Source organism: Thalassophryne amazonica, chromosome 8 (assembly GCF_902500255.1).
Source record: "Thalassophryne amazonica chromosome 8, fThaAma1.1, whole genome shotgun sequence".
NCBI classification, from domain to species: domain Eukaryota; kingdom Metazoa; phylum Chordata; class Actinopteri; order Batrachoidiformes; family Batrachoididae; genus Thalassophryne; species Thalassophryne amazonica.
The window spans coordinates 12,616,828-12,639,604 of NC_047110.1; the positions used below are offsets into that span (position 1 = coordinate 12,616,828).

Here is a 22,777-nt window from a genome sequence, read left to right on the forward strand (position 1 = left end):
GATGCTGCACCACCATGCTTCACTGTAGGGATGGTGCCTGGTTTCCTCCAAACATGCCGCCTGACATTCACACCAAAGAGTGCAATCTTTGTCTCATCAGACCAGAGAAGTTTGTTTCTCATGGTCTGAGAGTCCTTCAGGTGCCTTTTGGCAAACTCCAGCCGGGCTGTCATGTACCTTTTACAGACAATTCCTTTGACTTCATGCTTGGTTTGTGCTCTGGCATGCGCTCTCAGTTGTGTGACCTTTTATGCAGACAGGTGTGTGTCTTTCCAAATCATGTCCAATCAACTGAATGTATTCCCGGTGGACTCAAAATAAGCTGTAGAAACATCTGAAGGATGATCAGTGGAAACAAGATGCACCTGAGCTCAATTTTGACCTTCATAGCAAAGGCTGTGAATACTTACGTACATGTGATTTCTTAGTTTTATTTTTAATAAATTTGCAAAAATAGAAAAAAAAAGCTTTTCACATTGTCATTATGGGGTACTGTGTGTAGTATTCTGAGGAAAATGAATTTCATTCATTTTGGAATATGGCTGTAACATAAAATGTGGAAAAAGTGAAGCGCTGTGAATACTTTCCGGATGCAGAGTATTAACATTAGCATTTTGCATTTTCATAGTTGTGTTTTCATTGTCTTTTAGTTTGCATATTTGAACATACAAAATGCATGTGTCACAATACAGTATTTTCAAGATTGGATGTGAGCATAAAAACAACTAATTAAAACTGACTAATATAATCAATGTGGAAATTTAATACACCAATACACAATTCAGAAGTTTAAATTTTTTTTTGCCATAATTTTCACTTATGAACTTTAGGAGCATTATTTCTCATATCAGTTGACTGTAACTGGAAACAGTGAATGTAAAGGACATCACCATTCAGACACCAAAATGTATCACTTTAGGTCATTGAAATATTGACATGCAGACATGTACCTTAATGTTTCTGTTAGTTTAGGGCTGGGTCCTTGTTTAGTTCCTGTCAAGAGGGTGTGGAGACGTCCCACACTCTGCACGGCAGATGACACTGGAGATGATAGGTTGTTTTCTTGAACATATTTCTGACCGGTCAGAGGACTGGAAACCTTCAGAGCTGAGGCCTGCAGAGAGAGCAGGAGGCAGGTTTTTTATTTAAATTTTCTTGATAATTTGCAGCAACAAATGGAAAAAGAAGAAAAGTTGTTCAGACAGCCCTTAGTGTACACGTGTCCCCACATACTCAACTCATTAACAGTAACCTGTCCTACATTTTCTTCCAACTATATTCTGTATTTCTGAGCCAGTAAGGTTTGTTGTCTGTTCGAGTTTCTCCTCCGTCAGACTGACCTTCACAAACCTTGTAAGTCTGGTATTTATCCTTAAGTCCCTTCTGCTGCTTCCCACGAGGTTTAGAGCAGCCGCAACGCCATATTATGTAGAGAATGGGCCGGGGGGCGGGCTGACCCAGGAACCTTCCATACTGGAAACAAGAGTACTGAATGCTTGGCCACCGCCCCTGCCATTTCATAAAAAAATCTTCTTGACTGCTGGGATAGTACTCCAGCTCCCCTTTGACCCTTAACTGGAGTAAGAAGGTGTAGAAGATGTAGACTGGAGCCAAAATGAGAAAAGGGCTTTATTTAAAGAAAGACAGGCAAATGTGAGAAAAAGTTTGCAAATTTGGGTGTGCTGATTCCAAATCTGCCATTTGCCAAACTGTATCTGTCCTCTGGTGACCTTGAGAGGTCACTGAACTTTGTATCTGTTGACCTGACTAAAAATCTGACCTCATTCAAAATTCACAAAATGCTTATATAACTGTCCAGTTTTCTAGATTTGAGTATTTCAAATTCTAATCACCAACTTTCTAGGATGTGCTGGACCTCTTTTTTTTTTTTTTCTCTCCCCCTGTCTGCATATATAGTAATGGTTAATGCCACACTGGCAGAACCATTTATGAACATTAATACACATATATGCAATTTATTCTTGCAAGACAGAAGATATGTAGTGCGTGAGTGAATGTGGTGTGTGTGTGTGTGTGTGTGTGTGTGTGTGTGTGTGTGTGTGTGTGTGTGTGTGTGTGTGTGTGTGTGTGTGTGTGTGTGTGTGTGTGTGTGTGTGTGTGAGACCCCCATCCTCCCTTCCTGGTCAGCCTACTCAAAGCCAACCGACAACTTCTATCAGGAAGGGCCGACCACCAAAACAACACAAAGACAGACCAGAATGAAAGACAAGTGGTGAAGGCAATAACTGTGCAGTGAGGACAAACAACCACACCAAGAAAAAGGGCAGCGGAAGGGTACAGGGGCCAGAAAGGTTAGCCACCAGAGCCACCAGGGCAGCACAACGAGCCAACAGGTGAGCGGCCTGGCAGCGCTGGACTGCACCCCCGACAATGGAAGGACAGAAGGCAACCCCGAGGTTCTTGATGTCTTGATGTGGGTGGTTCTGGTGGGCAAGTTCAATGACCTTGAGACGTCACTGACCATATTTTCAATGTCCTTTCAATGTGTTTCAATCTGAATCCTTGTGCAATGGACTTTTTATACAACCCCTGGCAAAAATTATGGAATCACTGGCCTCAGAGGATGTTCATTCAGTTGTTTAATTTTGTAGAAAAAAAGCAGATCACAGACATGACACAAAACTAAAGTCATTTCAAATGGCAACTTTCTGGCTTTAAGAAACACTATAAGAAATCAAGAAAAAAGATTGTGGCAGTCAGTAACGGTTACTTTTTTAGACCAAGCAGAGGAAAAAAATATGGAATCACTCAATTCTGAGGAAAAAATTATGGAATCACCCTGTAAATTTTCATCCTCCAAATTAACACCTGCATCAAATCAGATCTGCTCATTGACATTGACCCTATGCCATGACATTGACCCTATGTGTCTTTTTGCAAGGAATGTTTTTGCAGTTGTTGCTCTATGGCAAGATACATTATCATCTTGAAAAATGATTTCATCATCCCCAAACATCCTTTCAATTGTCCAAAATATCAACATTAACTTGTGCATTTATTGATGATGTAATGACAGCCATCTCCCCAGTGCCTTTACCTGACATGCAGCCCCATATCATCAATGACTGTGGAAATTTACATGTTCTCTTTAGGCAGTCATCTTTATAAATCTCATTGGAACGGCACCAAACAAAAGTTCCAGCATCATCACCTTGCCCAATGCAGATTCGAGATTCATCACTGAATATGACTTTCATCCAGTCATCCACAGTCCACAATTGCTTTTCCTTAGCCCATTGTAACCTTGTTTTTTTTCTGTTTAGGTGTTAATGATGCCTTTCGTTTAGCTTTTCTGTATGTAAATCCCATTTCCTTTAGGCGGTTTCTTACAGTTCGGTCACAGACGTTGACTCCAGTTTCCTCCCATTCGTTCCTCATTTGTTTTGTTGTACATTTTTCGATTTTTGAGACATATTGCTTTAAGTTTTCTGTCTTGACGCTTTGATGTCTTCCTTGGTCTACCAGCATGTTTGCCTTTAACAACCTTCCCATGTTGTTTGTATTTGGTCCAGAGTTTAGACACAGCTGACTGTGAACAACCAACATCTTTTGCAACACTGCGTGATGATTTACTCTCTTTTAAGAGTTTGATAATCCTCTCCTTTGTTTCAATTGACATCTCTCGTGTTGGAGCCATGATTCATGTCAGTCCACTTGGTGCAACAGCTCTCCAAGGTGTGTTCACTCCTTTTTAGATGCAGACTAACGAGCAGATCTGATATGATGCAGGTGTTAGTTTTGGGGATGAAAATTTACAGGGTGATTCCATAATTTTTTCCTCAGAATTGAGTGATTCCATATTTTTTTCCTCTGCTTGGACTGCCACAATCTTTTTTTCTTGATTTCTTATAGTGTTTCTTAAAGCCAGAAAGTTGCCATTTGAAATGACTTTAGTTTTGTGTCATGTCTGTGATCTGCTTTTTTTCTACAAAATTAAACAACTGAATGAACATCCTCTGAGGCCGGTGATTCCATAATTTTTGCCAGGGGTTGTAGAACTTTATTTTATTTATATACTTAGGTATTTCACAAAGCAATCACTGAAATGTCATTCTGCACATGATCTTTAGGAAGAGGTCAATGACCTATCGTGACTGTACTGCTTTGGAACATCAAACTGATAAATAGAACATTCAAACTTTTTCGTCCTGTCATAAATTCTAATATTTGTTTGTTTGTCAATGCAGAGACTTTGTAGTAAGCCTCAAAATAATCACAGACATTTACCTCCCTGTGCACCATAAGGTCAACAGTGACCTTCCCATTTATGACCCAATTTCACTTCTGGAAAATCCCCATGGACTCTGCTGCTATTGTAGGCACACCACAAGGGATTAACAGCTCTGAACATTTTCCAAAATGTACATGGCAATGCGTGTGTGATAACTGCTTTCACCAAGTAGCTAAGAAATAGCCTAGTTCAGAAGGGCTTTTGATTATCACTTCAAAGCTACACTAAAGTCTTTCACAATAGTAGAAATGAGAAATGGCCTAGTCAATATGGGTCTGTGACTTTCATTCTGCTGTAGTGCTGTAGATATTTCCCTCCAGTACTCTTCATATGTAAATAAGTATACTAGTATTAAGGTTTTGTTATTTGTTTGTGCAGTAAATAGCTGGTATGTATGATATATATTGTATGCATATATACATAAGTCTTTCACAATAGTAGAAATGAGAAATGGCCTCGTCAAAATAGTGTGGGTATTCTGTCCAGTACTGTACATATGTAAATACGTATATTGGCAGTTAGGTTTTGTTTATATGTACTTTATACAGTGAATAGCTGGTTATAATATATAGCATTGTATACCTCATATTCATATTGTTGTTGCATCACTCACTCACTTACTCACTCACTCACAACAAGATGCCCTTTAAGAAGGTTTGGATGAAAACGGGAACAGCAAAGAAACTGAAATAAATCCCCATTCATGCACTAGCAGCAAGTCTTGGAGATGATGTACTCAGTGTACTTCCACCATTCCTGCTATCACAGGGTGTGACACCACATCATTTCTAGCTGGTCACAGCAAGAAATCCTGCTTTAAGACGTTCAAGGAGTGAAAAGTCGCGCAGCAGCATTCTGAACCAGCTGGAAACGTGAAAACAATAGTCCAAGTGAGATGAAATAAAAGCATGGATCACCATCTCCCAAATGCCTTAAATGATAAAAGCTGGATTTTATTAAAGCTGCAATTTGGCTGCCCATTTTAAAATCACTATCCACCTTAAAACCAAGATCAGCAATCACAGGCTTAAAATTTACCTCCAAGGGTCCCAAATCAACAGAGGAAGACTCACACGGACTAGGTCCAAACATTATCACCTCTGTTTTCTTTTCATTGAAATTTTAAAAATTCAAAGCCAACCAAGCTTTAATATCATTTAAAGATACCAGAAGCTGATCCAAGGGAAGAACATTGTTCTGTTTCAAGTAAATTTGGCAATCATCTGCATAACAATGGAATGAAATCCCATGTCTTCTAAGAATAGAGCCCAAAGGCAGCAGATCTTCTTTGTCTTTCGGCTGTTCCCGTTAGGGGTCGCCACAGCAGATCAATCGTTTCCATCTCACCCTGTCCTCTGTATCTTCCTCTGTCACACCAACCACCTGCATGTCCTCTCTCAGCACATCCATGAACCTCCTCTTTGGTATCCCTCTTCTCCTCCTGCCTGGTGGCTCCATCCTCAGCATCCTTCTCCCTATATACCCTGGGTCCCTCCTCTGTACATGTCCAAACCATCTCAATCTCGCCTCTCTGACTTTGTCTCTAAACTGTCCCACCTGAGCTGTCCCTCTGATATGTTCATTCCTAATCTTGTCCATTCTTGTCACTCCCAAAGAGAATCTCAACATCTTCAGCTCTGCCACCTCCAGCTCTGCCTCCTGTCTTTTTGTTAGTGCCACTGTCTCTAAACCATACAACATAGCTGGTCTCACTACTGTTTTGTAAACCTTCCCCTTCACTCTTGCTGATATTCTTCGGTCACAAATCACTCCTGCCACCTTTCTCCACCCACTCCACCCTGCCTGCACTCTCTTCTTCACCTCTCTACCACACTCTCCATTACGTTGAACAGTTGACCCCAAATATTTAAACTCATCTACTTTCACCACCTCTACTCCTTGTAACTGCACTATTCCACTGGGCTCCCTCTCATTTACACACATGTACTCACTCTTGCTTCTACTGACTTTCATTCCCCTTCTCTCCAAAGCATATCTCCACTTCTCCAGACTAGACTCAACTTGCTCTCTACTCTCACTACACATCACAATGTCATCTGCAAACATCATAGTCCATGGGGACTCCTGTCTGATCTCATCTGTCAACCTGTCCATCACCACTGCAAACAAGAAAGGACTCAGAGCTGACCTTTGGTGTAGTCCCACCTCCACCTTGAATGAGTCTGTCATTCCGACTGCGCATCTCACCGCTGTCACACTATTCTTGTACATGTCCTGCACTACCCTAACATACTTCTCTGCCACTCCAGACTTCCTCATACAATGCCACAACTCTTCTCTTGGCACCCTATCATAAGCTTTTTCTAAGTCCACAAACACACAATGTAACGCTTTCTGTCCTTCAAACATTGCATCTGTAGTGCTCTTTCTCGGCATGAAACCATATTGCTGCTCACAGATCTTCACCTGTTTTCTAAGCCTAGCTTCTACTACTCTTTCCCATAACTTCATGCTGTGGCTGATCAGCTTTATGCCTCTGTAGTTACAGCAGCTCTGCACATCACCCTTGTTCTTGAAAATAGGAACCAGCACACTTCGTCTCCACTCCTCAGGCATCCTCTCACTTTCCAAGATTTTATTAAACAATCTGGTTAGAAACTCTACTGCCATCTCTCCTAGACATTTCCATGCCTCCATTGGAATGTCATCTGGACCAACTGCCTTTCCACTCTTCATCCGCTTCATAGCAGCAGTAGTCTTACACACCTCTCTGCAGCTTCTCTCCCCCTGCCATCCCCTCATTACCCCATCCCCGTAGAGACGGTGCCTGCTCCCAGACTACCAATAACCAGCAAAAATCTATTTAAGCATAAAAATTCAAAAAGAAAAAATAATATAGCACCTTCAACTGCACCACAGACTAAAACAGTTAAATGTGGTCTATTAAACATTAGGTCTCTCTCTTCTAAGTCCCTGTTGGTAAATGATATAATAATTGATCAACATATTGATTTATTCTGCCTTACAGAAACCTGGTTACAGCAGGATGAATATGTTAGTTTAAATGAGTCAACACCCCCGAGTCACACTAACTGTCAGAATGCTCGTAGCACGGGCCGGGGCGGAGGATTAGCAGCAATCTTCCATTCCAGCTTATTAATTAATCAAAAACCCAGACAGAGCTTTAATTCATTTGAAAGCTTGACTCTTAGTCTTGTCCATCCAAATTGGAAGTCCCAAAAACCAGTTTTATTTGTTATTATCTATCATACCACCTGGTCGTTACTGTGAGTTTCTCTGTGAATTTTCAGACCTTTTGTCTGACTTAGTGCTTAGCTCAGATAAGATAATTATAGTGGGCGATTTTAACATCCACACAGATGCTGAGAATGACAGCCTCAACACTGCATTTAATCTATTATTAGACTCTATTGGCTTTGCTCAAAAAGTAAATGAGTCCACCCACCACTTTAATCATATCTTAGATCTTGTTCTGACTTGTTCTGGAAATAGAAGACTTAACAGTATTCCCTGAAAACTCCCTTCTGTCTGATCATTTCTTAATAACATTTACATTTACTCTGATGGACTACCCAGCAGTGGGGAATAAGTTTCATTACACTAGAAGTCTTTCAGAAAGCGCTGTAACTAGGTTTAAGGATATGATTCCTTCTTTATGTTCTCTAATGCCATATACCAACACAGTGCAGAGTAGCTACCTAAACTCTGTAAGTGAGATAGAGTATCTCGTCAATAGTTTTACATCCTCATTGAAGACAACTTTGGATGCTGTAGCATTAAATCAGAAGTGCCTGACTCTGTGGTATAACTCACAAACTCGTAGCTTAAAGCAGATAACCCGTAAGTTGGAGAGGAAATGGCGTCTCACTAATTTAGAAGATCTTCACTTAGCCTGGAAAAAGAGTCTGTTGCTCTATAAAAAAGCCCTCCGTAAAGCTAGGACATCTTTCTACTCATCACTAATTGAAGAAAATAAGAACAACCCCAGGTTTCTTTTCAGCACTGTAGCCAGGCTGACAAAGAGTCAGAGCTCTATTGAGCTGAGTATTCCATTAACTTTAACTAGTAATGACTTCATGACTTTCTTTGCTAACAAAATTTTAACTATTAGAGAAAAAATTACTCATAACCATCCCAAAGACGTATCGTTATCTTTGGCTGCTTTCAGTGATGCCGGTATTTGGTTAGACTCTTTCTCTCCGATTGTTCTGTCTGAGTTATTTTCATTAGTTACTTCATCCAAACCATCAACATGTTTATTAGACCCCATTCCTACCAGGCTGCTCAAGGAAGCCCTACCATTATTTAATGCTTCGATCTTAAATATGATCAATCTATCTTTGTTAGTTGGCTATGTACCACAGGTTTTTAAGGTGGCAGTAATTAAACCATTACTTAAAAAGCCATCACTTGACCCAGCTATCTTAGCTAATTATAGGCCAATCTCCAACCTTCCTTTTCTCTCAAAAAATTCTTGAAAGGGTAGTTGTAAAACAGCTAACTGATCATCTGCAGAGGAATGGTCTATTTGAAGAGTTTCAGTCAGGTTTTAGAATTCATCATAGTACAGAAACAGCATTAGTGAAGGTTACAAATGATCTTCTTATGGCCTCGGGCAGTGGACTCATCTCTGTGCTTGTTCTGTTAGACCTCAGTGCTGCTTTTGATACTGTTGACCATAAAATTTTATTACAGAGATTAGAGCATGCCATAGGTATTAAAGGCACTGCGCTGCGGTGGTTTGAATCATATTTGTCTAATAGATTACAATTTGTTCATGTAAATGGGGAATCTTCTTCACAGACTAAAGTTAATTATGGAGTTCCACAAGGTTCTGTGCTAGGACCAATTTTATTCACTTTATACATGCTTCCCTTAGGCAGTATTATTAGACGGTATTGCTTAAATTTTCATTGTTACGCAGATGATACCCAGCTTTATCTATCCATGAAGCCAGAGGACACTGTTGTATGGCTGGGGGGCCTGGCTGCCTTTTTGTTTCTGTCTTTTGTTTTTCCTTCCAGGTGGCTTGCATTTGGGACTGAGTGGCTGTGTTGCTGAGGTTATCAGGACCTCACTCTGATCACCTGCGGCTCGTCAGGACTCACAGCTGTGGTGCATCTATATGGATTGGAACATGGTGGCATTTAAGACTGGAGTATACAGTGTGTATTTGCCAGAGACTCGACCTTGTGACCAGACGGGTGAGATCGTCGTCTCGGGAGCCATCTCATCATCAGTGGATGCAGAGAACGTCCAGGGTTTGATGCACGGTCTGTGAAAGAGGAGGGGGTGAGGTCTCACGCTCGTCAGCACACTTCCTGAGGTACGTTAGATTTTGTGACTAACGTTTATACAGTCAGTAAATGTGGTGTCCCTCACACCTTATTATATTGAGCTGTACGTTAGTCATGTATCGGCTTCCACTGCAGTGGAGTTTTGTGAACTGGATGTTCCATGCCTGCAGGTTGAGAAGCTGATTAGTAATTAAGCCAGGAAGTGTTTGCTGTTTATGTACACCTTTGAGTGGTCTCTCTGTGTGTAGAGTGTGGACTCACATAATGGTTCCTTCTTTCACAGACTCGGTTTGTTGCGGCCACCTGGGGGGTGTCGGCGGGGTCCTTGGGTCTGAACGGCTTCTGGCTCCGGACCGTTAGCGCTGCTGGGAGCGCACCGTATCACCACCATGCCAGACCGCACACTCTTTTGTTGTTTTGTATCACATCACTGTTATGTATTAAATTCAGTTAGCCTTTGTACCGTGCTCTGCTTATTTCATACTGGGTCCTTCAAACGCTGGTCGGTTCTCCGAGCTGCGTCCGACACATAACAGTACACACACCAATTAGCTAAACTGCAGGATTGTCTTACAGACATAAAGACATGGATGACCTCTAATTTCCTGCTTTTAAACTCAGATAAAACTGAAGTTATTGTACTTGGCCCCACAAATCTTAGAAACATGGTGTCTAACCAGATCCTTACTCTGGATGGCATTACCCTGACCTCTAGTAATACTGTGAGAAATCTTGGAGTCATTTTTGATCAGGATATGTCATTCAAAGCGCATATTAAACAAATATGTAGGACTGCTTTTTTGCATTTACGCAATATCTCTAAAATCAGAAAGGTCTTGTCTCAGAGTGATGCTGAAAAACTAATTCATGCATTTATTTCCTCTAGGCTGGACTATTGTAATTCATTATTATCAGGTTGTCCTAAAAGTTCCCTAAAAAGCCTTCAGTTAATTCAAAATGCTGCAGCTAGAGTACTGACGGGGACTAGAAGGAGAGAGCATATCTCACCCATATTGGCCTCTCTTCATTGGCTTCCTGTTAATTCTAGAATAGAATTTAAAATTCTTCTTCTTACTTATAAGGTTTTGAATAATCAGGTCCCATCTTATCTTAGGGACCTCGTAGTACCATATCACCCCAATAGAGCGCTTCGCTCTCAGACTGCAGGCTTACTTGTAGTTCCTAGGGTTTGTAAGAGTACAATGGGAGGCAGAGCCTTCAGCTTTCAGGCTCCTCTCCTGTGGAACCAGCTCCCAATTCAGATCAGGGAGACAGACACCCTCTCTACTTTTAAGATTAGGCTTAAAACTTTCCTTTTTGCTAAAGCTTATAGTTAGGGCTGGATCAGGTGACCCTGAACCATCCCTTAGTTATGCTGCTATAGACGTAGACTGCTGGGGGGTTCCCATGATGCACTGTTTCTTTCTCTTTTTGCTCTGTATGCACCACTCTGCATTTAATCATTAGTGATCGATCTCTGCTCCCCTCCACAGCATGTCTTTTTCCTGGTTCTCTCCCTCAGCCCCAACCAGTCCCAGCAGAAGACTGCCCCTCCCTGAGCCTGGTTCTGCTGGAGGTTTCTTCCTGTTAAAAGGGAGTTTTTTCTTCCCACTGTAGCCAAGTGCTTGCTCACAGGGGGTCGTTTTGACCGTTGGGGTTTTACATAATTATTGTATGGCCTTGCCTTACAATATAAAGCGCCTTGGGGCAACTGTTTGTTGTGATTTGGCGCTATATAAAAAAATTGATTGATTGAATTGATTGATAGCAGCCCTCACTTCTTCCTTGCTAATCTCTTTTACTTCCTGATTTACTCTCACCACATCATCCAGCCTTTTCTCTCGCTCATTTTCTTTATTCATCAACTCTTCAAAATATTCCCTCCACCTTCTCAGCACACACTCCTCACTTGTCAGCACATTACCATGTGCATCTTTTACCACCCTAACCTGATGCACATCCTTTCCAGCTCTGTCCCTTTTCTGGCCAATCGGTACAAGTCCTTTTCTCCTTCCTTACTATTCAACTTCTTGTACAGCTCGCAATATGCCTTTTCCTTTGCTTTTGCCACTTCTCTTCTCGCCTTACGCCGCATTTCCTTGTACTCCTGTCTACTTTCTTCATCTCTCCGACTATCCCAAAACTTTTTCGACAACCTCTTTCTCCTTATGCTTTCCTGGACCTCTTCATTTCACCACCAAGTCTCCTTGTCTTCCTTCCACTGTCCAGATGTCATACCCAGTACTGCCCTAGCTATCTCCCTCACCACATCTGCAGTACGTTTCCAGTTGTCCAAAATTGCTTCCCCTCCAACTAGTGCTTCTCTCACCTGCTCACTAAATTTCACACAACAGTCTTCCTCCTTCAGCTTCCACCATCTGATCCTTTGTTGAGCTCTCACTCTCTTCTTCTTCTTTACCTCTAAAGTCATCCTACAAACAACCATCCTATGCTGTCTAGTGACACTCTCTCCTGCTACTACCTTACAGTCTGTGATTTCTTTTAGCTTGCATCTCCTATAAAGAATGTAGTCCACCTGTGTGCACCTTCCTCCACTCTTATATGTTACCCTGTGCTCCTCCCTTTTCTTAAAGTAGGTATTTACCACAGCCATTTCCATCCTTTTTGCAAAATCAACTACCATCTGTCCTTCCCCATTCCTATCCTTGATACCATATCTACCCATTACTTCCTCATCACCTCTGTTCCCTTCACCAACATGCCCATTGAAGTCTGCTCCTATCACCACTCTTTCATACTTGGGCACACTCTCCACCACCTCATCTAACACACTCCAGAAATCTTCTTTCTCCTTCATCTCACAACCTACCTGTGGGGCATATGCACTGATGATATTCATCATCACCCCTTCAATTTCCAACTTCACACTCATCACCCTGTCAGACACTCTCTTAACCTCCAACACACTTTTAACATACTCTTCCTTTAAAATGACCCCAACACCATTTCTCTTCCTGTCCTCACCATAGTACAACAACTTGTACCCACCACCGATGCTCCTGCTCTTACTTCCCTTCCACTTGGTCTCTTGCACACACAATATGTCTACCTTTCTCCTCTCCATCATATCAGCCAGCTCTCTCCCTTTACCAGTCATGCTACCAACATTCAAAGTCCCCACTCTCATTTCCACCCTTCTAGTTTTCTTCTTCTCCCGCTGTTCGTGGCAACGTTTTCCTCCTCTTCTTCGTCGTCTTCGCCCAGCAGTAGCCCAATTTCCACCGGCACCCTGTTGGGCAATAGCACCGGTGGCGGATGTTGTTAACCCGGGCCACGACCAATCCGGTATGGGAATTCGATTCTGAGTCTGCATAGTTGGGTTGGCTTGTTTTACGCCGGATGCCCTTCCTGACGCAACCCTCCTCATTTATCTGGGCTTGGGACCGGCACTCAGAATGTACTGGCTGCACTCCCCATGTGGCTGAGTTAAAGGCAGCAGATACAGTGAAAAAAGCAGTGGCCCCAAAGTAGAGCCCTGTGGAACGCCACATGTCAAAGAACTGCAGATGATTCTGAACCAAGAATATTCACTGAAAAAGTTCTATCTGCCAGATAAGACGTAAACCACTCGAACACAGTACCACCAACTGTACCACTAACTGATATAATTGAGATATTAAAATATTATGGTCAACAGTGTCAAAGGCAGCAGTTAAATCAAGCAAAACCAAAATAACATAGTTATTAGAATAGCATGCAAGAAAAATGTCATTAAAGACCCTTATTAAGGCAGATTCTGCACTATGAAGGATTTTAAACCCTGACTGGCACTCCTCCAAGATACCATTCTCATACAAAAACGGCTTCAGTTGACAGAATAAAATCTTCTCCAAAACCCTAGAAAGAAAGGGCGATTTGAAGATAGGCCTATAATTTGCCAGCAACGGTATGATTAAGGCCAGGTTTCTTAGGCAGGGGCTGCACTACCTGCATGTTTAAGTTTAGCAGGAACTGCCCCAGAAGACAAACATAGCAAGAACTGACCGTCCTATACTAGGTAGAATTTCTTTAAAAAATTGGGGAGGAGGAGGGTCATAGGGGGAACCTGAGGATTTAATATGGCCTATCACATCTTCTAAAAACAAATGAGTCACAGACTCAAACTGGGTAAAAACAACAGAACCAGGGACCAAAACCGAGGGGTCAGAATCAGGAGCTATAATAGAAGCCCTGATATTAGCAACCTTTTCAGTACAAAGATACTTGATACTAAAAAAAAGATACTAAAAAAGATATTGTCATTTGATCAATTCAGTCGAAAATAGAAGCATGTTATCCTTGACTAACCATGTCTAATCCATGTTGGCTACAAACTGAAAGGTCACCTACAGCCAAAGGTCACATCACCAATACAAGGGTGATATGCCACTTCATATTAGTGTTTCATTGTATCCACAGGTGTACCGAAACCAATTCTTCAAAATAGCCATTCTACTTATCCCATATACTGTATTAGCCAAGAGGTATGCATCAGCTGTCAAAAATGAGGTCTACCTAGAAAAAGAAAAAGTTGCAGATCCATGACTGAATAGTGGCAGGATCTAGTTTCTTCCTAGGGTGTGTGGTTGCACTGAGTGACAGCTAGTCGGTGCTGCTGAGCTGAGTATAGAGCTCCGGTAGCAGAGAGGTCACTAGCTGTGGCTGTTAGTTATAGTGGAGGACTGTTTGGCCTTTATCAGCATTTTATTACAAATATCTGTAATAATACGCCTTGTTGTGGGGTTAATTATCCTAACAGATCAACTGTAAATACAGTGCTCCAGTATTCCAGTTGAGTGAAATTTTCATCTCATGTAATGTCTGCTAACGACGTAATAGCAGCTATCAGTAGCTTGATGACATTAAGTCCACTTAAATATGTCATAAATAATGTAATCATTTCATGTTGAGAGCTTTTATTAATTATTAGTTGTTTTAATGCAGATCTCCTATTGTTAATCAAAATAAGATCAGCATAATGTATAATAATAATAATATTGTAAAATAAGGCAATAAACAATAGAGAACACATTAAAGTCTCTTCTATTCTAAACCTGTGTTGTAATGAGAAAATAAAGAAATAATACAGTGTGTACAATATCCGGCTATAATTATTGTTTCTCAGTGAGACATAAACTTGTGTTTATGGTCTTTGATCATATTAAACACCCTCAGGTTTGTTTCCACTTTATTGACTGCTGTAAAATAACATTCACCAAAAATCATGCAGCTTCTATTCCAGGGGTGGGCAACTTGTTCCAGAAAGGGCAAAGAGGGTGCAGGTTTTCTTTGCAGCCACTGACCAGGTGATTTCACTGATTAATATCACTTTGAGCAGATGGAATCAGTTGAAATCAAATCAAATCAATTTTATTTATATAGCGCCAAATCACAACTAACAGTTGCCCCAAGGCACTTTATATTGTAAGGCAAAAGCCATACAATAATTACAGAAAAACCCCAATGGTCAAAACGACCCCCTATGAGCAAGCACTTGGTGACAGGAAAAAAACTCCAGCAGAACCAGGCTCAGGGAGGGGCAGTCTTCTGCTGGGACTGGTTGGGGCTGAGGGGAGAGAATCAGGAAAAAGACATGCTGTGGAAGAGAGCAGAGATCAATCACCAATGATTAAAAGCAGAGTGGTGCATACAGAGCAAAAAGAGGTGAATAAAAAGAAACACTGGGTGCATCATGGGAAACCCCCCAGCAGTCTAAGTCTATAGCAGCATAACTAAGGGATGGTTCAGGGTCACCTGATCCAACCCTAACTATAAGCTTTTTCAAAAAGGAAAGTTTTAAGCTTAATAATTAAAAGTAGAGAGGGTGTCTGTCTCCCTAATCTGAATTGGGAGCTGGTTCCACAGGAGAGGAGCCTGAAAGCTGAAGGCTCTGCCTCCCATTCTACTCTTACAAACCCTAGGAACTACAAGTAAGCCTGCAGTCTGAGAGCGAAGCGCTCCATTGGGGTGATATGGTACTATGAGGTCCCTAAGATAAGATGAGACCTGATTATTCAAAACCTTATAAGTAAGAAGAAGAATTTTAAATTCTATTCTGGAATTAACAGGGAGCCAATGAAGAGAAGCCAATATGGGTGAAATATGCTCTCTCCTTCTAGTCCCTGTCAGTACTCTAGCTGCAGCATTTTGAATTAACTGAAGGCTTTTCAGGGAACTTTTAGGACAACCTGATAATAATGAATTACAATAGTCCAGCCTAGAAGAAATAAATGCATGAATTAGCTTTTCAGCATCACTCTGAGACAAGACCTTTCTAATTTTAGAGATATTGCGCAAATGCAAAAAAGCAGTCCTACATATTTGCTTAATATGTTGTGAAAGTGTAGGAACACGGACCCACAACAGGGGGCGTAAAAGAACGGGCAATGGATAAGCCAAACAGTAACAATTTAATGTTGTAAATTGTGCACAACGGAATACAGAGAACAATCAGTTTGGGACTACAGTCAATTACACGTTGGGTGACGTGTGGGCAGGCTTGAGGATAGGAGACGCCCGTCCAGAACCGAGCCGGATCCCACACGGCCCTCACTGCCAACAGACCTGAAGAACACCGGAGCCGCCAAGTCCTGGATCCCCAGGTGGTCACCGTCTTCAGCTGTCAGACCTGGTACTGCTGGCAGAGAATAGAAACAGCACAGGTGAGTGTGAGTACGCACACTCAGTAATCCCACAGTCTGTGTTCAGTAAGGAGGGAGCACCTCCACCTCCAATCACACACTCGTGCAGCTCCTGTCTAACCACTTATCTGGTTGGGGTGTGAAGCGAAGCCGTCGCTGATCACACCAAACGCCAATCCCACAGATAAGGCAATCACCACAGGAAAACGGCTGCAAAAGAAGTTCAGACTATTACACAAGGTTTTGTTCAGCAGAGAAAGTTACCTCCAAGGTAGCTGATTTCTCAGCAGGGAGGTGGAGTTGCAGTCCGGCCTTTATGGTGATGGTGTTGAGTAGTGGATGAGTGACAGCTGGTACGGATGATGAGTGACAGCTGTCACTCCCGGTCGGTCCGACGCCCGCTCGTGCTTGAAGCCCGCACTTCAAGCAGGGCGCCATCTTGTGGTGGTGGGCCAGCAGTACCTCCTCTTCAGCGGCCCACACAAGAGATATTGCGTAAATGCAAAAAAGCAGTCCTACATATTTGCTTAATATGCGCATTGAAGGACATATCCTGATCAAAAATGACTCCAAGATTTCTCACAGTATTACTGGAGGTCAGGGTAATGCCATCCAGAGTAAGGATCTGGTTAGACACCATGTTTCTAAGATTTGTGGGGCCAAGTACAATAACTTCAGTTTTATCTGAATTTAAAAGCAGGAAATTAGAGGTCATCCATGTCTTTATGTCTGAAAGACATTCCTGCAGTTTAACTAATTGGTGTGTGTCCTCTGGCTTCATGGATAGATAAAGCTGGGTATCATCTGCGTAACAATGAAAATTTAAGCAATGCTTTCTAATAATACTGCCTAAGGGAAGCATGTATAAAGTGAATAAAATCGGTCCTAGCACAGAACCTTGTGGAACTCCATAATTAACCTTAGTCCGTGAAGAAGACTCCCCATTTACATGAACAAATTGTAATCTATTAGATAAATATGATTCAAACCACTGCAGCGCAGTGCCTTTAATACCTATGGCATGCTCTAATCTCTGTAATAAAATTTTATGGTCAACAGTATCAAAAGCTGCACAGTTAAGTGAAATCACCGGGTGGAGTCAGTGGCTGCAAAGAAAACTTGCACCTTCATGGCCCTTTCTGGAACAAGTTGCCCACCCCTGTTCTATTCACTGCCACCATGTGAAAAAGTAATTTAATGGCCAGACCAAAACAAACCATTATGAGAACCACTGCCCAGTCCCCATAAATCTGATTTAATAAACACCCAAACCAAGGTTAGCTTGTTTGCTTAGTTTGTTCAGTATCTCTGAAGATGGGGGTGTGTCCAGGGTTCATTCATCCAACCCAGGTTACACAGAGTCCCACCCATGCATCACCTTTCACAAAGATTAGTCCAAATAACATCAAAACAATTTTGTTCACACACGGATGGACAGACAGATGAATACACAAGACTGAAAACAATACCGCTACATGGATGTAAAAAAAAAACTGGTGCCTCTTACAGTCAGGCTGCTGTGAAGCCTGGAGCTGCTGCTGTCCTGGTTCTCCATCCCTTCACACAGACACGGCCCCGGGGTACCAATGTCCTCGTTGGCGCCCTCCCCAGTGAAGATCCTCTCATCCAGGCTGCCGGTGGCCAGCACGTGCTCCTCATACACCCGGCTCAGAGACGCACTGTGGTCAACATGCAGCAGACAAAAGAGAAGTCAATGTGACAGCCAGACATCTAGGAGCGTTGGGCTAACTGTGGATTGTGACTAAACACTCGGCAATTTTCCATTTAAACTGTGAAGTGGTGACAAATTAAAAAATACACTGGAGCAAGTTGGTCAAAAACAACAGCATAAACAAGAAAAGTAATTTTGAAAAACAAAGAATTTGGCACAATAAACGGATTCTGCTGCAGCAAAGTGAAAAATGTATTGCATAAAAATGAAGTTTAGCTTCTCATAGAAAATGTCTTAAGACTGAGAATGAAAAGCAGGTTGCAGGAGCTGGTGAAAACAGAGTTTACTTTACTTTGTGCCACTAAAATGCCAAATGTTCCTATCTGCTGACAGGTATTTTGAACAAATGGCCTTTATATTTCACAAAGACAGGCAAAAGAAATGTTACAGGAAATGACCAATTTTACATGTAAAAGAAAGCAAAAACTACAACAAATTATGTATCATTTTAAAGTTTATAATACTAGAAATATTACAAAACCATTAACTTAAATGTGATTTTATGGGATCACCCATTTTTGTTCAGTTAATTGTGCAGTATTTTTTTCTACAAAAACTCACAAACTGTCACCGAAGTTCATGGGATCCAGAAAGCCAGTCAGGTTGTCCTCTTTTCCTCGAAGAATCTGTAGAAGAAGGATGAAATAAAAGAAGTATAAAAAAATGCCAAACCACCAGACCAGAATTAATGCATGTGTGTACCCTGTGTAATTATTCCAAACTATGTCAGTGGAAAGTGCAAACCCACATCAGTTTTTACCCAAGGCCATCAAATACAGCTATCGGTTATTGCAAAGGCTGTGCATTCATCTGTCCCTCTGTCCGTCTGTCTGTGCTCAGCATGAGTCCAGTCCTATTACTGCCACAGTCTTCAAATTCACAGGGAACATTCTTAGGACACAGACCTTGGACAAATTCAAAGATGGCTAACCTTGACGTATTTTAAGAGGTTAAAAAGTCACATTCTGTTCCTATTTTTATGGCATGATCTCACGTATGTTAGCGTGGTGACGTCACTTCCTGGTTTCACTAGCTGCTAACTTTGCTTTGTTTTGGGCTAAATATAGCACCTTTCTCGTATATTATATAAAGGCTAGTAATAAATAAATACTTCTAAAACTAAAAATGCTGTTTTTGGAATCTAATAACACCTCTGGAGTAATTTACAAGACACTTCATGGACTCAGCATGCAGGGTGGCAACTCTCGAACACCGTGGTGGACACCGGTGGTCGGGGAAGCCATCCGACTGAAGAAGGAGTCCTTCCGGGATATGTTATCTCGGAAGACTCCAGAGGCAGTTGCAAGGTACCAACAGGCCCGAAGGGCAGCAGCCTCTGCTGTGGGGGAGGCAAAGCAGCGGGTGTGGGAAGAGTTTGGAGCAAGGTGCTTCTGGCGGACCGTGAGGCACCTCAGGAGGGGAAAACGGGGAAACATCCAAGCTGTCTACAGTAAGGATGGGACTCTGTTGACCTCAATTGAGGATGTAATCCGGCACTGGAAGGAACACTTTGAGGAACTTCTGCATCAGACCGGAATGCCCTCTATAGTAGGGTCAGAGCTGGAAGCTGATGGAGGATTTTCATCAATTTCCCTGGTGGAAGTCATTGTTGCAAGGCCCCGGGGGTTGATGAGATCTGTCCAGGAATGCTGAAGGCTCTTGGTGTGGAGGGATTGTCTTAGATGAGATGTCTCTTCAACACTGCATTGAGGTTTGGGACAGTGCCTAAGGAGTGGCAAACTGAGGTGGTGGTCCCCATATTTAAAAAGGGGGACCAGAGAGTGTGTGCCAATTAGAGGGGCATCACACTACTCAGCCTCCCTGGTAAAGTCTACTCCAGGGTGCTGGACAGGAGGGTTTGGCCGATAGTCGAACCTCTGATTGAAGAGGAACAATGCGGGTTCCGTCCTGGTCGTGGAATAACCGACCAGCTCTTTGCTCTCACAAGGATTCTGGAGGGTGCCTGGGAATATGCCCACCCAGTCTACATGTGTTTTGTGGACTTGGAGAAGGCGTATGATACCCCGGGAGATACTGTGGGAGGTGCTGCAGGAGTATGGAGTGAGGGGGTCCCTTCTCAGGACCATACAATCTCTGTACTCGCAAAGCAAGAGCTGTGTTTGGGTGCTCGGCAGTAAGTCGGACTTGTTTTGGTGGAGGTTGGCTCTGCCAGGGCTGCGCCTTGTCACCAATCCAGTTTGTGATATTCATGGACAGGATATCGAGGCGTAGTAGGGGAAGGAGGGTTTCCGGTTTGGTGGGCTCAGGGTCTCATCACTGCTTTTTGCAGATGATGTGGTCCTGTTGGCTTCATCGGCCGGTGACCTCCAACACTCACTGGATCAGTTTGCAGCCAAGTGTGAAGCGGCTGGGATGAGGATCAACACCTGTAAATCTGAGGCCATAGTTCTCAGCAGGAAACCAATGGATTGCCTACTCTGGGTAGGGAATACGGCCTTGCCAAGTGAAGGAGTTCAACTACCTTTGGGTCTTGTTCACGAGTGAGGGGACAATGGAGAGTGAGACTGGCTGGAGAATCAGTGCAGCAGGGGTGGTATTGCATTCGCTCTACCGTACTGTTGTGACGAAAAGGGAGCTGAGCCAAAAGGCAAAGCTCTCCATCTACTGGTCAATCTTCATTCCTACTCTCACCTATGGTTATGAGGGTTGGGTCATGACCGAAAGAACTAGATCGCGGGTACAAGGGGCCAAAATGGGCTTCCTCAGGAGGGTGGCTGGTGTCTCCCTTAGAGATAGGGTGAGAAGTTCAGTCGTCCGTGAGGAGCTTGGAGTAGAGTCACTGGAGGAGGAGAGTCACTGCTCCTTTGCGTTGAAAGGAGCCGGCTGAGGTGGTTCGGACATCTGGTAAGGATGCCTCCTGGGCGCCTCCCTAGGGAGGTGTTCCAGGCATGTCCATCTGGGAGGAGACCCCAGGGAAGACTCAGTACTAGGTGGAGAGATTATATCTCCACACTGGCCTGGGAAAGCCTCGGGATCCCCCAGTCAGTGGTGGTCAATGTAGCACGGGAAAGAGAAATTTGGAGTCCCCTGCTGGATCTGTTGCCCCTACGACCCCACAACCCGGTCTTTATTCCAGGCTTAGGTTCGGTGCACAGGTGGTCAAGCAGAGGAGCAGAGGTACAATTGGGGTCGAACAAAAATGCAGTCATGATCAAGCAGGAGTCAAGGCACGAGCAAACAGTAATCAAAGATGAGGTAAAAGACGTGGTTGAAGAGAACAGAGCAATAATCGGTACAAGGCTAGACAAAAACAGGACTGAGAACAAAAGGCTGGAATGTGTGCAAGAAGCGACAACAGTGAGCTGTGAGACTGTGATGATTTAAATAAAGGAAGAAAGGGGTGTGGCTAGTGAACGAAGATTAAAGAAGAGAACGCTAAAAAGTGAAGTGATGTAGGATACAAAGATGTGTGAGCAGGTGCCAAGAGTGTGAGTGAAAGAAAATACTAAACAGACTGAATCAAAGTGAGGGACAAAAATAATAGCAGATGCAGTGCTGTGGAGGGTGAACTAAGTGGGAGTGGTGTGAGGGAAAGTGAGAACTATGAGCAAAAGTAAAATAAAAATTGAGGGAAGAAAAACATAACCAAGAACTGGGCATGAACATGAGAACTGAAAACGGAACCTAAATACTTAGCAAAACTAAACTAAGAAAACAAGGTGGTAAACAAGCTATAAGGAAAAACAAACTATATGAAAACAGAAAGCAAAACCCGACATAAAGCATAACTTTAACACAAATAAGAAAAGCAAAATAAACAAGTGCTAAACAATGATCAATAATGCAAACACAATCTGGCATAACCAAACTAGAACGGAAATGGACGATGGCTAAAGTATGAAAAGAAACAAAGTGACAAAGCAAAATGGAACAGAATAAACACATGATAAATAACTAATAAAACAAAGCTGGGGCAGATGGTGAGCAAAAGAAAGAGGGAACAACAGAACCAAAGCCCTGATCAGGGCCGAGCATGACACTTCAAAACTTTCAGTGATGGAGCTGGACACCAAAACCTCAAGTCCAGATGGAAGAAACGGACGTCTCTGCTCTTCAAAATGTAAAGAAAGTGTCTCCAAAAATTCCACCAAGAGGTCGAAGCTGCAGAGAAGACCTTCATCTGGTTAAATATCCTCAGAGTCTATCTGATCTGTCATCTCTGAAAACTCACACCTGCTGCTACTCTTCGAAATAAAACAAACTCTCTTTAAAGAGCAACTATTTTATTATTTGAAAAAGCTCTTTCCTTTTATACTTTAACATTAAAAGTGTTGTGGTGTATCCTGTGTCCATGTTTGCATCCTATGTTTGTGTTCTCAGTGTCCGGTCCCCTATCCGTGTCTAGGGTTGTTCGTCATCCCTTCTTGTCTTCTGGTGTGTGTGTCTGTGGTCATGTCATTACATCTGTGCCCTCAGATTGGTGTTCTTTGTGTTTGATCCCTGTTATGTTCCTCTGCAACCCCTTGTGCCTGTCCTTGGTTTTGCCTTGAGTTACCATTGGGGTTTTATTTCTGTCTTGGTCCTTGTCCTTTGACTCCGCCTGGTGACTGGTGACTGTCCTTAGTGTTGTCTGTGTCTAAGTCCCTGTGAGTTTTCATGTCTTTATGAAAACTGTCTTTGTCCGTGTCCATCTTTGGTTATTATGTCACTGTTCTGCAGTTAGCGTCCTTTAATCTGATTGTTATTATGCCTCATCCCTGGGTTTATTTGATCATGGTTTTGTTTCTTTATTAACTGTAGTTTATTTTTCCTGTTTTGTTTTAGTGGTCTGACTTTGTTGGCATGTTTTATGTAACACTTTTCTGTGTCTCTACCCCAGCTGTGTTGATTGTAATCACCCTCACCTGTCATC

At 42.5% G+C, this 22,777-nt stretch overlaps 1 protein-coding gene across 2 annotated transcripts in view; it reads right to left on the reverse strand.

The window, feature by feature from the left end:
- Nucleotides 1-22,777, reverse strand: part of rbl2 (retinoblastoma-like 2 (p130)) — a 212,382-nt gene that overhangs the window by 55,814 nt on the left and 133,791 nt on the right. For both annotated transcript variants that reach the window (XM_034175745.1, XM_034175744.1), the window contains exons 7-9: nt 18,466-18,530; nt 17,680-17,851; nt 951-1,114 (exon numbers count right to left, since the gene is read on the reverse strand). In XM_034175745.1, the coding sequence (XP_034031636.1) occupies nt 951-1,114; nt 17,680-17,851; nt 18,466-18,530 (401 nt within the window). The remainder of the gene's footprint in view (nt 1-950; nt 1,115-17,679; nt 17,852-18,465; nt 18,531-22,777) is intronic.